The sequence below is a fragment of the Drosophila serrata genome, unplaced genomic scaffold, assembly GCF_035046125.1.
Source record: "Drosophila serrata isolate PLE 108 unplaced genomic scaffold, ASM3504612v1 contig_221, whole genome shotgun sequence".
NCBI lineage: Eukaryota > Metazoa > Arthropoda > Insecta > Diptera > Drosophilidae > Drosophila > Drosophila serrata.
The window spans coordinates 83,242-100,697 of NW_028257119.1; the positions used below are offsets into that span (position 1 = coordinate 83,242).

At 37.4% G+C, this 17,456-nt stretch overlaps 1 protein-coding gene across 1 annotated transcript in view; it reads right to left on the minus strand.

Moving 5' to 3' along the window:
* Positions 1-16,699, minus strand: part of LOC147644194 (uncharacterized) — a 70,099-nt gene extending 53,400 nt beyond the window's left edge. Inside the window, exons 1-5 of the mRNA XM_086829846.1 lie at positions 16,460-16,699; positions 15,360-15,457; positions 15,213-15,294; positions 14,972-15,150; positions 4,824-4,937 (exon numbers count right to left, since the gene is read on the minus strand). Of these exons, the coding sequence (XP_086685972.1) occupies positions 4,824-4,937; positions 14,972-15,150; positions 15,213-15,294; positions 15,360-15,389 (405 nt within the window). The 5' untranslated portion in view covers positions 15,390-15,457; positions 16,460-16,699. The remainder of the gene's footprint in view (positions 1-4,823; positions 4,938-14,971; positions 15,151-15,212; positions 15,295-15,359; positions 15,458-16,459) is intronic.
* Between the last annotated feature and the right edge of the window lie 757 nt (positions 16,700-17,456).

Consider the following 17,456-nt stretch of genomic DNA (forward strand, 5'->3'; position numbering starts at 1 on the left):
CTGGCGGCGGAGATACTGTTCCAGAACGGCGGGCGGTAGGCGATCTCGCCTGGCGCCGGCTCCTGCGACAACTGTGAACGGGCGGCCTGCGCCTCCTCTGAGGGGGGGCCCGTTATGACAGTTCTTCTGGGGGTGCTCGACGACTCTCTTGGTCGGCGCAGCGTGGCGGTATTCTGGATAGCGGCAGACTCTACGCCCTGAGACGGGGGGCACTCTCGGGCGGCGGCGGCGAGAGCATGGCGGCCAGGCCAGCTTCGACTCCCTTAGGAGAAAGGCTGTGGCGGGCGCCAGGTTGCTCATTGGGCGGCGGCGGCGGCGCAATAAGGTGCGGCGAAGGGTTGCAGAGATGGGAGTCCGGTCCACTATTCCGTTGATGAAGAGGGGTAGGAGACGTAGGGAGCGGATACTCGCTGGGGCTTTCGGGGTGGGATGTAAACCTCCGCCCTGAGAAGTTGACGGCAGTTAGTTTCCCGAGGACGACACGGGACTCCGGGAGAAGCTTGGGCCGGTCATTTCGTTTCTGTGCGGGCCTCGGTTTCCTCCTCGGGGTGCGCCGATGTGATCGGCTGCAGGCACGGCGGCGACAGTCATCACGGCGGCTGCTGGGCGTCGTCGACATTGTGCTTCGATGCGGCAGACTATGTCCAGAGCCTCGGTCAGCGATCGTGGATTGCTGCTGATGATAGGGACCTGGTATCCGGTCTCCCGGATCCCATCGATGAAGCTTTGCACTATGATGCTGTTATAAGACGCGGGTGGTAACTCGCCCAGGACACATCTTCCCAAACGCTCCAGTTCCATTGCGAAGTCCTCGAAGGACTCTCGGGGTCCTTGCATCCGATTATGAAAGGCGTGATAGCCGGCATGCTTGCCGACCGTGAAATATTCGCGCATAGCGGCGGTTACGGCGTCATACGTGGCGTGAAAGCGCTGAGCGCGCCCTCGAAGGCTTGTATACAGCTTCCGGCACCTCTTCCTCTCTGACCAGCGGTATTCCTCGGCCATGTCGTCTATGAGGCGCTGAAATTCCGGCCATGGACGGGTGCCGTCGAAGGTGGGCGGTAGTTCTGCGTCCGACACCTCCGAAAATCCCCAATGTGAGGTTAGGTCGCACGCTGTAGGCAGCGCAGAGATTGGTGCTGCACCTGGCCCGGTATCCATCCCTCGATTAAACACCTGCCGCGCCTGTCCGGGGCCCACGTTCGATGCCTCATCTATACGCGGGGTGCTCGCAGAATGGCGATCGCTCCCGGCTGGCGGGATGCTACCACGACGGCGGACCGGCTGGCCGCCGTTGCTTCCAGAACGGTCACCCAGCATAGTCCTCTCAAAAGTCGCCCACATTTGCTCAAACTTCTGCTCCAGTTTAAGGTGCAGCGACTGATCCAACGCGTCCACTTTCTGCTCCATTCGCCGGAATGAGCGGTCGACGGCTCGGTCCACGGCGTCCATCGCTGCGACTCCATCTCGCAGCTCTCCCTGTTTACCACCTTTGGGTGAGGCCTGACGGCGGTGGCGAGCAGAATTCTTAGGCATATTCATAGGTCAGGGTTTTCGCAAACCCTAGTGACCCCACACCTGGCACCAATGTAATGAATTTCTGTCGTGATTGTTGTTGGGCCACGGGCAGAGTTCACTATAGAAAGCCGAGCGGAACTTTTTAATAGGTGTGGCTGCCTAGAACCCGGTCTGACCCACTCACTCGTCCAAATCTACTGGCTCCATGTGGAAAGGTGGTTATTACTTAGCTTGTCTTTATTAGTGATCAGAGACGCGTGCTTTCCCGGACACGTCCGTAAGAAGAAGAGAAGGAAATCGAGAGCGCTTAGAGAGGCCAGGCATCTTGGCTGTCAAAAAGCAATCATAATTGCGCCTATAAGGGATTTCGCGGTTTCTCGCTTTGCCAACGGTTACAAATATCGCGGACTCTTCGAATCTGGCGGTTTTCGTTACAATATGATACATCAAGGGCAGGGCTTTAAACTACTGCGCAACTTGGCTTATTCGCCGAATGTGAAGAAAATTTATTATTTTTAATTATCCGCGAAAGCCCTCATATTCTTTTGATGTTGAGTAAGGTAAGTAGTTGTTAAAATAAATTTCGCACAGGACATGAATGCATAGGGGCTTGGTAAATTCCACACAAAGGACATTTAGCAATTGCTTTTGATTCCATCTACACTTTTGTCTAAGTCAACTAAAATTTAAAGCTGTTTTAATGGACTCAAGCGCATGTTGACATTAATACTATAAGTGTGCATCTCACTTATTTGGTAAAGAAACAATTCCGATCCTGCCAAAATAATTGACTAAGACTCCTCGCCGGATCGGACAACTATATCATACAGCTGCCGTAGGAATAACAGGAAAATTTTTACAAAAAAATACATTTTAACATTTTCAGTTTTTAACAGAATTTAATTAAATTTTATATTATATATTTTATATTTATATACAGCTGCCGTAGGAATAACAGGAAAATTTTTAACAAAAAATAATTTTTAACATTTTCAGTTTTTAACAGAATTTAATTAAATTTTATATTATTCTAAAATTTTGTGTAAAATTTTAAAAATTGGACTACTTTATCATATAGTTGCCATAGGACCGATATAGAAATTAATACCATTAAAAATTATAACTTTTTCAGTTTTTAACAGATTTTCACCAAATTTAAGTTATAGCTATTTCATGTTTTTCTACAATTTTGTGTAAGCTTTTATGAAAATCGGACTACTATACCATATAGCTCCCATAGAAACGACCGAGAAATTAATACAATTAGAAATGATCAGTTTTTAACAGATTCTCATCAAATGTAAGATATGGCCATTCTATATTATTATACATTTTTATGTCAAATTTTACTAAAATCGGACAATTATATCATATGGGTCCCATAAACGACATTATATAATAATACATTATATATTTACAGTGTTACATTCACAGACTTGCAGTTTTGAATGAATAATTGAAATGAAAGCAGGTTACTTCATTGTTTTTTTAACATAACTATATAACTAGGAAACCTGACGAACTCTGATTCGCCACCAGATGGCTTCGCTTTATGTAACATTTCGTTTGGTGATTAAAAAATGAAAAACTTTTTTTTTTTTTTTTTTAAATTTGAAAAGTAATGGATCCAGTTTAACTTTTCAACTTGCGCATAATCCCGCCGTGTCCCTATGGAACTTTAACGCATTGCAATATCGGCATATAGTCGTCATTGGTCCAATATTTAAATTTTCATCATCACAGTAGTTCTCAGAGGGATCATTTTGGAATGCCAATCGATTGTATGATGCCAATGATCTTCGTGTCCTCACGCGTTGACTCAATAGGGAATTTTCTCTTATTATAATTTCTTTCTTCGCTTAAGTTCTGTGAATACACTTGTTGATGATGATGTTCGTTCGCACGTCGTCCTTTTGGACTATAACCTCAAATGCACGATCCACATAATTAACACATTTCAACTTACCACCTTAAAGACAAATGCCAAACCTATATTTATTTTATTGTATCCAATTTAAATGTTTGGAAACGACTACTTGACATAATGGTTTGTAGTAAATGCTATATATCAGCGGTGGATTTCCCGCTTTTCTGTCGAGCGGGATAATAAGTATTCCATCTCCGTCTTCTGGCTCTAAGCTACCTACCTACCAATTTTCATCTAAATCTGTTCTGCCGTACTTGAGTTATAAGTGGTGTAACAGACACGACTTTTATATATATATATAGATTTATATTCTATTGATTCCTAGACATCGAAGTTCTATCTGCAAGGGTATATAAACTTCGGCGTTCCGAAGTTAGCTTCTTTTCTTGTTTTTTTTTTTTTTAATTTTCCGATTGTTCCAATGATAGCTATCAGATCCGCCAGATCCGGCCCGTTCAGACATATATACGAGTAAGAGTATATAGAAGACCAACTGCAAAGTTTCATTCAGACAGCTTAAATACTGAGAGACTAGTTTGCGTAGAAATGGACAGACGGACATGGCTGGATCGACTCGGCTGTTGATGATGATCAAGAATTCACTGCGTTTCAAACTTATGACTGAAATTATAACACCCTACAAGGGTATAAAAATCACTTAACTGGTATTTGGTAAGCCGTAGTCACATTCGATCACCATAATTTCGTTCTCTTTTATTTAGCAAATATTCCAATAACTATGATTTTTGCTGGTAAGCTTCTAACTGGTTTGTGATAGTCCTAGAATGGAACCTAAAGAAGTTAGCGTGGACTGTAAGGGCGGTAGACCTGGAAAAGATGTTTTGGTGCAGATCCCTATGAAAACCATATTAATATTAGGACGCACAAAATCTAAACTTTTTTACTTTATCTCAGATACACAAAATCACGAAAACAATATTGTTTACGATCTGCACTTGTATCAGTCGAACGAATTAAGTCACCTAGCGCAATGTAAGTGGTTGTTTAAATTTCGATGTGCATTTGAGAAAAGGTGTAGCAATAGAATGAATTAGGCTTTTAAAAGCTCCATTCGGAAAGGTTTCTGTTTTATTTACATAACTGTACAATCGTATGAACTAAGTTTGTCGCGAATGTCTGAGAATAATTTAAAAAATTTTTAATCTATAAACTTATCTGGTCACTATAGAGATTACATATTAATATCTGTGAAACGAATGATCTATAAATGCCTAGAAACATGTATAAATGTATAGAACAATTTAAAATATATTGGAAAATAATTAAGGCGCAATAATCCACATCCCGTATATTTATTGTTAACCAATCCATTTGATTCACTGTAGTTCCATTCGAATTAATAAAAACAATAAATTACCTGATATATTACCGACCGTTTCCGTCGCCGGATCTCATCGGTTCCACTATTTATTTCAGTCGACTCCGTAGCTTCAATGGGTAGCATCATTACGCTATTAGCATCATCTTTACCCTATAAGTAAATAAAACTCAATGAAATTCTTTAAACTATGTATATATGTGAAATTATATTGAATATAGAGTGTTCATACAAGATAAGAGGTTAAATGTAAAATCCTTATCTTATGTGCTTAAATGGATATCGGGTACACGTTAAGTGTTAAAAAAAAATAATTAAGTAATTTGGTTGGACATTTCGTAAATAATTAAAAAATTAATTTGACAAAGTTCGAAAGAAGATCTAAAAGGACTACGGCTAGGATTAGTGAAAAACTTAAATTAAATTGGTAAAAGTCCAAAATATTTTTATGCAAATGCTTTTTTATTATAAAAGAAAAAAATACAAATGCTGGATGTCCTCTCAGACAAAGGCTTTATTCGCGTCAAGGTTAGGACAGGTTTTTAGAATTTTATAAAGGCTATTTTTATTAAAAAAGCATAACCAGCTTCGCGTACGCCGCGATGTAAGCCCGCCTATTTCATATAGCATTCACCTGGAGAAGTAAGTGGTGCCGAAGGGGACTCTTGCAGGCATTCATAAATGTTTCCTTTTTTCTTTATTGAACGTTGATGCACTACGGTTAGTACATTCAAGTGGCCTGTATGACACCAGGCACGTGCCTGTTTGGGTTAGGTGTTAGTATGCGTTATGGAAAATATAGGACAGAATACGAGGAAATTGACTACCGCTCTGCCAGGTTGTTAGCTTGCATGTTTACTAAGTGTGTTAGTACTAAAGATTTTTATTTGGGAAGGGTATCTACGTTAGAGATTAGTGTGTACAAATCATTATAATTTGCACATAGCACTCTAAAAGGTTCATGCAGTTCGAAGGAGGTTCTACAGTTCTAGTAATATATAAGATCTAGTACATATACATAGTACGTGGAAATTGAGCTGACTCAACTTTCCACATCACCATGGATAAAGTTATAAATAAAGGTTATTCCTAGCATCGTTATACGATATATAAGTTTATTAAGAGGAGTCTATTTGAATAGGAAGGTAATCTTTGGCTTGCATCCCAATTTAAACAGCGTAGAGTGAAAATTAAAAAGTTCTTTTGAACCGACTCGATGCGTTTACAATGGACGCCGTACTGAGAGCTTCGAACGCAGCATCCATGTTCTAAGATAGGACGAACTAAAGAAGTATATAGGGATTTTGTGTTATATAGGTCTTTAAATTCCTTCGATCACTGTTTAATAAATCCAAGCACACCCCTGGCGCTATTCACCATAGACGAAATATGATCAATAACGTCAAGTTTTGGGTCCAAGCGGACGCCCAAATCATCAACTGAATTAATTCTTTCCAAAGAGCAGCTGTTCAGCGTGTAAGTTGCAAGTTTGGGAAAGACACGAGGGAATGTCATTAGCTTGCATTTAGACCCATTTAAGTTTAATAAGCTTACGCGGCACCATCAAAATTATTAAGATCTGTTTGTTAATCTAACTGACAGACTGGCAAAGCTTGACGTCATCAGCGAAAAAGATCTGTGGAGTTAGCCAAAACTTTGGGCAGGCCACTTATAGAGAAAGGGACCCAAATGGCTCTCCTGCGAAACGCCATAAGTAACCCTTAGAATATTAGATAAATTATTTTTAAAGAGGACCTTTTGCTCAGATAAATTGAGATCCAATTAAGAAAGTCAACTTGAAAGAGAAAGGAAGAGGGAAAGGGCTAGAAGATGCTTTACTGAAATCAGTATAAATTATTATGGAAGCACTTTATAATACAGGAAGAAAGATCCAAAAGGTTGTTTGTTTTTGATTTTCGCTATTTAAATCCGTGTTAATATGGAGAATTACCGGATCTGCAAAGATGCTGGAATTGAGGACTAATTACTTTTTCGAAAAGTTTTGGGATAACCGACAACTGAAGAGATTCCTCTATAATTGTTGGCATCCCATTTACTACCTTTTCTGTGGAGAGAAATAGTAAATGGTTCGTTCCAAATAAGGGGAAAGTGTGAGGTTTCTAAGGATAAGGTAAACAATTTCAGAAGGGGATAGCACATGGCGACGGCACAATACCTGAGCATGCAGCTAGTAATTCCTTCGGGACCTAGCGAAAAATCTGGCTTGACACAATAAAGATCTAAAATAAGAGAGCTTTCGTTTAGGCTAGGACTGATAATTAAGTTCGATTTGGGCATGACGTTGGAATAAGTCTGATTTGAATCTGAAGAGTGTGAATACGTTTTTTGAAAAACCTGCGAAAATAGATCGTCTATTTCCTGACCACCATTAACGGTAGCGTTTTAAAAACAAAGCGAGGATGGATTTGTGAGGCCTACGTTAAATGTTAACAAAATTATAAAACTGCATTGGATCCTGAGAGAACTGAACCCTGCAATGAGTCAAATAGTTTTTATAACACTGCGCATTCAGCACGGTAAAGTTTGATAGAGCTGAAAAATAAGATTAAAGTGCAATTTGAGAACCGGTAAATTTAAATTTAGCATACAGCCTAGATTTTTTTATTTTTAAGTCAGCTATACTCTTTAGTAAACCATGAAAACTTTTTCGAGTTTGTCAAGTAGTATAACGGAAGACATTCGCTAAAAAATGATTTCATGGCATTGAAAAAAAATATCCACGGCATCAGCCATTTCAGTAAACATTTATCGATCGGACCAATTAAATTCGGTATGTAGAAACAAGTCATAACAATGGAACTACTATTTATATATAGCTACACTCAAAGGAATTCAATATCATTTCATTCCTCGAATGTTAGTAACGTGTGTGAGGAGTCAAGCGCTATAAGAACTACACTCCCACTTGAGCAGCATAGAAAACACTATCAGAATACAAGCATCTTGAAGGGGGAGTGGTTAGATTGTTGTAGACGGGATTGGTAGACGTAGAAGGCGCATGATCAGGCTTGGGAAAAGTTTTTTCTACAGTCCGACAACAACAACGTACTCTGGCCAGAAATTGGAAGAGCAAATTATGTCAAAAAGATCGTAAGGGACAATTATTTTGAAAACTTAAATAACCCCAAGATAAACAATATTTGAATTTTTAGATTGAAGAAGAAAGGAAGGAGGAAGGAATAATATTAATTGGGCTTTGTGGGGTCATTATTTGAAACCTCCCATGGAACAAAACGGATATAACAGGCGGTACGGGTCCTCTTGCTGCACTTTCGGGGACCGAATCTTTTATAGCGCACGATCTATGCAACCTTGAAGTTAATGCAGCAGTAACGCAGGTCGATGTTTTTTCACACATCGTCCACCGTCCGAACTGCAACAGCAAACACTTGACGAGCATGATGTTGTCGCACAGCCAGCAGCCGATGTTTATTTGCATTAATGATCTTTTTGTAGGTTTTTGGCAAAGCAGATAATTTGAGTCATTTTAGGACGTATCACCACTGTTTTTTAACATTTGTAGTTAAAAGAGAGAGAGCGATGGATTAGCGGAAAAAGATAAGAGGTACTACGTCACAGAGAGAGAGGGAGATAAAGAGAGCAGGACAGTGTGTGGGAGTTAGTATGCTAAGAGCGTTTAGCTGTCGCGACGGCGCAAACAACGGCTAAACGGGAAAAGGCACGAAAGGAAATGCAAAACGCAAAAGCACTATCAGCACAATTAAAAATTGGGAAATAAGCTCAATAAAGTACAGAGATGAGAATAGCTGCATGCACACTCGAAGTTATTGTAAACAAAAGATTTAATTAAGCCCCGGTAGTTTTATGCAAAAAATAACATAAAGATAAATTTATGTATTTCTATAAATAAGGTTATATATTAATAACACCCTGAAAACTTGAACCACCTGAATAATAAGTTTAAGTTGAACATTTTTTTCTTATTAAAAAGGTAAAGTTTGTGCAGTCGTTAAATAATTGGATAAATTTAAGTATTTTTCTATTTCCATTGGTAGTCTAGGCTTTAATGCCATTTAATGGAAGTTGTCAAGACTATGTATTAACTTAACCAAAAAAGGAAGCAAATACAGGGATGCCGAATATTGAATACCCTGCAGATTGCAAACTGAAAATTGATAATTACAATAGAATGCATCACATCTTTTATCTTTCCAAGTTAACCGACATGTTTTTATCATGCGCTCTCGTTTTGTGTTAAAGTTTGCAAATAACCACCGGAGTTAACTTATACTTTCTATTTTGTATCAATAACTTCCCGTTCACTTTGCATGTGCATGCAGATATTCTGATTTGTGTTTATGATTGATTTTATTTCTCAATTTAGTTGTGCTGCTGGTGCTAGCCTCTTAATAATTTACATTCCTTTTTGTGCCTTCTTAGTTTTGCTTTTGTTTGCGCCGTCGCAAGAGCTAAACGTTTAGTTATTTATCTCCCACGCTCTCCAACTCTTCTTTAACACTTCTTATCTTATCTGATTTCTGACGCTCTTCTTCTCTTTTTCTCAACGATATTGAATTCCTTTGTGTGAAGCTATCTATCAAAGGTAGCTCCATTTTTATTACTTCCTATTTATTGGAATCTTTCCGCTACTCCGATGGTTTCTAATAGACTTTTGTATAGAGACCAGTTGGTAGTCCTAGGAGATTTTAATATCCCTGGTGCTATTTGGTGCTCAAATAATTCCACCTATACTCTCCTAACTTCTACACAACATGACTTTATCACTGGCTCGTTTGACATTTCGCTGTCTCAAGTCAACCATGTGCGAAATTCCTTACAGCGCTTTCTCGATCTTTGTTTCGTCTCTGATCCTGCAAGAGTCAGTTTAGTAAGGGTGGCGCCTCTGACGCAGCCCGAAGATCCTTATCATCCAACTTTCGATGTGACCCTTGATATCGGGTGTGACGTACAGAATATTTCTGACCGTCCAGCCAATAAAGTCATATGTTTTCGCAAGACGGACTTTGAACGGGTGAATAATTTTATAAACGAGTTCAATTGGTCCGATCTATACATGTGCACTGACATGGCAGTTGCCGTGGATATTTTTTACAATGCCATGAATTCTTTATACCCTTGCAGGGTATTATAATTTCTGTCGGAAGTTTGCAACGCACTGAAGGAGGTACCTCCTACCATATAAGGTATATATATTCTTAATCAGGATTAACAGCCTAGTCGATTTAGACATGTCCGTCTATCCTTCTGTCCGTCTGTCCTACGCAAACTAGTCTCTCAGTTTTGAAACTCTCTGAATGAAACTTTGTAGTTAGCCTTCTATATAATCTCACTTGTATATATGATATGTAGGAACGGGCCGGATCGTACGACCATATCATACAGCTGCCAAAGGAATGATCGGAAAAAAATAAAAAAAATTATAACATTTTCAGTTTTCAAGAAATGCGATCAAATTTGAAACAACTTATTACTTTACCCTTTTGTGTAAAATATTATGAAAAACGGACAATTGTGTCATAATGCTCCCATAGGGACGATCGAGAAATTAATTCAATTAAAAATGATAACTTTTTCAGTTTTAACAGATTTTCATCAAATTTGAGATATAGCTTCTTCAAAATATTCAAAAATGTTGTGTAAAATAAAATTTTATAAGAATCGGACTACTACATCATAACGCTACCATAGGAACGATCGAGAAATTAATACAATTAAAAATTATAACTTTTTACTGTTCAACAGATTTTTATCAATTTTGAGATATAGCCATTTTGTATTAGTTTTAAATTTAGTGTCAATTTTTATGAAAATCGGACGATATATATAGGTGCCACACAAAAGATCGTTAGATAAAACGGAAAAAAGCAAATCTGTGAATTTATACAGTTAACATAATTTAACAGTCTAGGTGACTTAAATGAAAGCAGGTATTACTTCATTGTTTTTTAAAATAAATATATATAATTTATATTGTATGGATACCTAGTCATTGAAGCATTATATGCAAGAGTATATAAACTTCGGCGTGCCGAAGTTAGCTTCCTTTCTTGTTTTTTACTGAATGTGTTCCATTATAGTATCCGCCAAGCTCGAATAAACCGCTGTGGTTTACTAAAGAGTTGAGCCGACTTAAAGTTGTCGGCCATCCCTAAACTATTTGAAAACATTAAAACGCCTCACTTGCAGCACCTTTGTAGATCAGTTATTTCTAAATGACAACATGGTTTTATTAAGCGAAGATCAACAACAACAAATTCTTTTGGAGCTCTCTTCCTTTATTTTAAAGGGCTTCCGTAATAATTTTCAGACGTCCCTGTTTGTTTAAATTATTTATAATGACCCGCCAAAAGTCTTGACTAACTTCAGAGTGCCTTTGTAGGCGGATGCGTGCAATACAGTGAAGTCGCCTTGTCAGTCGGATTTACAAACAGATCGCAATAATTTTCAAACTTGTGTTAACTTAATAAACTTAAACGGCTCGAAATGCAAGCTAATGACATTCTCTCGTGTCGTTCCTAAGCTTGCAACTTACACTCTGAACTGCTGATCTTTGGAAAAAATTAATTCTGTTGATGATTTGGGAGTCCCCTTGGACCCAAAACTTGATTGATCATATTTCGTATGGTGAATAGAGCCAGGGGTGTGCTTGGAATTATTAAACGGTGATCAAAGGAATTCAATGACCTATATATCACTAAATCCTTATATACTTCTTTAGTTCGTCCTATCTTAGAATATGGAGTCCACAGTACGGCGTCCATAGTAAACGCATCGAGTCGGTTCAAAAGAACTTTTTAATTTTCACTCTACGCTGTTTAAATTGGGATGCAAGCCAAAGATTACCTTCCTATTCAAATAGACTCCTCTTAATAAACTTACCGTCCTTAGCCAATCGTATAACGATGCTAGGAATAACCTTTATTTATAACCTTATCCATGGTGATGTGGAAAGTTGAGTCAGCTCAATTTCCACGTACTATGTATAAGTACTAGATCTTATATACCACTAGTGATGCGCCACTGTAGAACCTCCTTCGAACTGCATGAACCTTTTAGTGTCTTATGTGCAAATTATAATATCTTTAATACGAACACACTTTGTAAACATGCAAGCAAACCTACTGGCAGCACGCCGGTAGTCAATTTCCTCGTATTCTGTCCTATATTTCCCATCGCGCCTACTAACACCTAACCCAAGCAGACACGTGCCTAGTGTCATACGGGCCACTTGAGTGTACTGACCGTAGTGCATCAACGTCTATTAAAATGGTAGCTAGAAATTTCTTCGGGACCTGGCGAATAAACTGGGTTGACACAATAAAGATCCAAAAGAATAGAGCTTTCGTTTATGCTAGGACTGATTATTAAGTATATTTGGGCATGACGTTGGAATAAGTCTGATTTGAATCCGAAGAGTGTGAATACGTTGTTTGAAAAACTGAGAAAATAAATCGGCTTTTTCCTGATCATTACATACGGAAGCGTTTTCAAATGGAAGCGAGGAAGGATTAGTGTAAACAAAATTATTAAAAAGTTAAATAGTTTTTATAGGACTGCGCGTTCAGCACGGTAAAGTTTGGCCGAGCTGATAAATAAGATGAAAGGGCAGATTGAGAACCGTTGAAAAACCGGTTTACATTTAGCATTCGGCCTAGATTTTTATACCCTTGCAGGGTATTATAATTTCAGTCAGAAGTTTGCAACGCAGTGAAGGAGGCACCTCCGACATATGGAGGATCAGGATCAACAGCCGAGTCGATCTAGCCATGTTCGTCTGTCCATCTGTCCTTCTGTCCGTCTGTCTGTTTCTACGCAAACAAGTCTCTCAGTTTTGAAGCTATCTGAATGAAACTTTTTAGTTAGCCTTCTATATACTCTCACTCGTATCATGGGCCGGATCGGACGACTATATCATATAGCTGCCATAGGAATGATCAGAAAATTTTTACAAAAAAAAATTTTAACATTTTCAGTTTTCAATAGAATTGGATCAAATTAGAGATACAGCCATTTTACTATATTCTACAATTTTGTATAAAATTGTATGAAAATCGGACTACTATATCATATAGCTCCATAGGAACGATCGAGAAATTAATACAATAAAAAATTGTAACATTTTCAGTTTTCAACAGATTTTCATCAAATTTGAGGTATAGCCATTTTATATTAGTTTTAAATTTTGTGTCAAATTTCATGAAAATCGGACGACTACATCATGTATGGCACCTATATGATATAGTCGTCCGATTTTCATGAAATTTGTCTTATTATTGTCATATATTAGTTTTAAATTTTGTGTCAAATTTCATGAAAATCGGACGACTATATTATATAGGTACCATACAAACTATATGGCATACAAACTATATGGCACCTATATGATATAGTCGTCCGATTTTCATGAAATTTGACACAAAATTTAAGACTAATATATGATGTAGAAGAAAAATGCAAATCTGTGAATGAAAAGCTGCAAATATAATATGTATAGGTGAATGAAATGAAAGCAGGTGTTACTTCATTGTTTTTTTAACACAAATGTATATAATTTATATGGTATGGATTCCTAGTCATAGAATTTCTATCTGCAAGGGTATATAAACTTCGGCGTGCCGAAGCTAGCTTCCTTTCTTGTTTATTTTTAAGTTGTCTCAAATCATTAGTAAACAAAGGATGATTGTATAAGGGAAGACATTCGATAAAAAATGATTTCATGGCATTGAATAAAATGTCTACGCCATCAGCCATGTCAGCTTATGTATCGATCGGACCAATTGAATTCATTTATAAAATTATTTAGCCTTTTAGAATCCGCTTGGCGGAAACAGAGGACTTTTTGGTTGGATTTATTCTGTAAGATATATCTGTAAATCAGTAGGAGGATACGGATCTTCGTGTTGCATCAGGCGCCACCCTGGCTAAACTGGCTCTTGCCAGATATGAGAAAAAACAAAGATGGAGCAAGCGCTCTCATTGTTGACTTGAGACAGCGAAAAATTGTACAAGCCAGCTATAAAGTAGAAATTAGGAGGGTATTGGTGGAATTGTTTGAGGACCAAGTTGCCCCAGGGATATTAAAATCACATAGAAATATCAAATGGTCTCTATCCAAAAGTCAATTTGAAACTAAATAAATAGTGGAAAGGTGGTTCCAATAAATTGGAGTTTCCAACAATGAAGGTATGTAGAAACAGGTCATAACAATGGATCATACATTGATAGATAGCTTCACTCAGAGGAACGTGAGTGAGGAGTGAAGCACTATGAGAACTACCCCACCCAGCAGCAAACAAAAGACTATCAGAATACAAGCGAGTGGGTTGGTTTTTTGGGACGGGATTGGTAGACGTAGAAGGCGCATTGGTCTGATCAGGCTTGGGAAAAATTATTCCTACAGGCCGCTTTTTTTTCTTAGCTTCAAATTTCTTAACAACAACGTACTCTGGCCAGAAATTGGAAAACCAAGATGTGTCAAAGAGCTCGCTAGGGATATTTATTTTGAAAGATTAAATATCCCCAGCATAATAATATTCGAATTTTTACACTTTAATCTTTAATTCATCGTCTCTGGTTTTGCCTTGGATAAAGGTGAAAACACGATGTTTGATCAGGGGAGATCTGCTAAACAAATATATGATATTTAAGATTTCGAAACATCCAAATAACCATGCCAAGAGACTTGTATCTCGACGGGCTCCACGAAGACTCAGGAGGATTCACCCCATGGACCTTCCAAAAGGGAAGATTTATTAAACACAGTTTAAACTTTGACATTTCTTACGCCCATTAAACCCACTTTTAAACCCTGAATTTTTTAAAATTATCATTGAACTTTTCCACACACCATTGTTCAAGTTACTACACTAAGGTAACACATACAATAATAACAAATAGTTTGCCCACCCTTATGGAAAAACCTTTGTTTTAGTGTTGGTCAAGTGGACACCTAAATCATCAACTTAATTCTTTTCTTTGGAACGAATGCCATTTACTTGCTTTTAGCGCAGCTTTTTTTTAAGTTTCATAACGGTAATAAGTGTAAAACTTTTTTCTTAAGTCTATTGCCCACCTGCGTTCTTATGTGACAGGGTAATCTTCTTGGTATTATTATCCAAGGAACAAAAATATATAAAGAATTACAATAATTAAATAAAGGTATGAAATAAGATAAGATATGTTACCATTACGATGCACATTACCACCTGCAATGTAAACATTCCAAATGATAAATAGCCCAATGTTGTAAGTGCGATATCTGTTATATCTCTTAACCTTATTTCTTTTTTTCCCTTAGATATATCTGTCGAAGATGGCGGACTTTCAAAATTAACCAATTGGGATATGTACGAGTTATCGTATCCTGAAATATAAAAATATTTAATCCTTTTTTATGGTTTTAAGTTTTTTTTATTTCATATTTACCCATATTGCTGTTTTTATTCATATTGGGAGCAATAATATCTTTTATTGTCAATTTTGACATAATTCCAACAGGATGATTTTTCTTAAAATTGGTAAATAAATTTTATGAGAATTAAAAAAATCCAGCTTAACTCACATTAAAATTACTTCCGGAGTTCTTAACACTTTCATATGCATAACCAGTTATGTCCCCAGTGTCATATTCATCTTCATCTAAGGAATATGGCAGAGTTTTGTCCGATTTTCTTTTTTTAATTATCATCATTTTAATGGAAAGGAAAAGAAAAAAAATTTGTTGCAAATTATTTAAAATTGTTTAGGTAATAATAAAATTAAACGTATCTCAATTGGTCATATTATTGCTTACAAGATAGGAACTAAAAAAAATTAAATTAAATATAAATTAAACTCCGAAAAGGCGACTGTCAGTAAAACTTCCGCTTTCATTTTCGCGAGTTGGTTTTTGCTTACAAACAAGCGAAACCACTGATACTATTTATGATTTGAAAATGAGGGCAGTTTTTTCTTGCAAAAGTTAATGTCATATCTTCATTAAAAACTGTTTAGAAATTTATGTTTTCTTTCTTGAAAAGTAAGATGTGTATTTGTGCAAACTTTATAAAGCTTCATTAATTATTTAATGCTCAAGACTTAAGACTTATTTTGCAGTCTTCGTGTGCATTTCGTTAAAGGCTGTTCACCTTGAGCTTGCTGTTGATCTGCCCACTGACAGCTTTCTATTAATATAAGTTTCAATTGAAATAGACATTTTTGAACCTGTAAAGTATATATATTTTTGATCAGCAAAAGCCGTCGAGATCTAGCCATATGTGCCTGTTCCTACGAAAACTAGTGTCTCAGCTCTGAAGCTATCGGAATGAAACTTTCTTCTATATACTCTCATTTGTGTATAAGTCGGATCGGACAACTATTTCATATATCTATCATACATAGAAGCGATCGGAGAATTTTTAGAAAAAAAATTAGAACTTTTACATATCTTCATTAAACTTTTCTATATAACCAAAACATATATAGCCTCCAGCGTACTATGGCGCTCTATAAGAAACTTGTCTAACTCACTTTTGGTTGGAATGTAAGACTTATTGTCGATGGATAGCTCACACATTGGAAGTGTAAGCTTTGGAAGCTTGGAGGAAATCATATACACGTTTTGGGAGTCTCTAGCCTCAATTTGAATAGATAACATCTCTAAGGCTATTAAGAAACTTTAAATGATGACTTACAGAGAAACTTCGGTGTCCACCGGTGGCAGACGACAACCGCTGAAGGGGTTGTGACAAACTCCCTTAAAGCAATGTCAACGGCAGCTTGAGCCATTTTTTGCGGAGGAACAACTTAGTTTCGAGGAAGTGACTGGAATAGTATTCACGGAATTCTCGCTACTAGCCCGTGGAATCACAATAGTGGATTGAATTGGGGTCTCTCCAAACGGATTAATAGAACTGGAATTGATTTGGGTTGTCAGATTTGTCTACAGGCTCTAAGGGCTATAACTCCAAACGAATACGGTCACACTAGACCCGGTGGAGAGATTTGTTCAACCTCCGTAGTTGACAAAATTATAAAAATAACAAAATCGCGTATAAATTGAAGCCCAAAAATAAATTTTAAAAAAATTGTGGCGGCAGAATCAATTTAAATTGATGCCATTGGAGTGCAGATGTCGAAACGGAAAAATAGTCAAAAGAGTTTGATTTGTATTATTATACGAAATTAGTATTTATGTATTTATTCCTTTATATTTGGTTTATTTTCGGTAGTATTTTTAAATGAAAACGAGGAAGGATTTGTTTTAGGCCTACGTTTGTGTTAACAAAATAATGAAACTGTTTTGGGTCCTGTGAGAACTGGTCCGTACAACGAATTAAATACTTTTTATAACACTGCGCGTTCAGCACGGTAAAGTTTGACCCAGCTGATAAATAAGATAAAAGGGCAGATTGAGAACCGGTGAATTAAAATTTAGCGTACAGCCAAGATTTTTTATTTTTAAGTCGGCTCAACTCTTTAGTAAACTGCAGCGGTTTATTTGAGCTTGGCGGATAGTATAACGATACACATTCAGTAAAAAACAAGAAAGAAAGCTAACTTCCGCACGCCGAAGTTTATATACCCTTGCAGATAGAACTTTTATGACTAGGAATCCATACAATATAAATAATATATATTTATGTTAAAAACAATGAAGTAATACCTGCTTTCATTTCATTCACCTATACA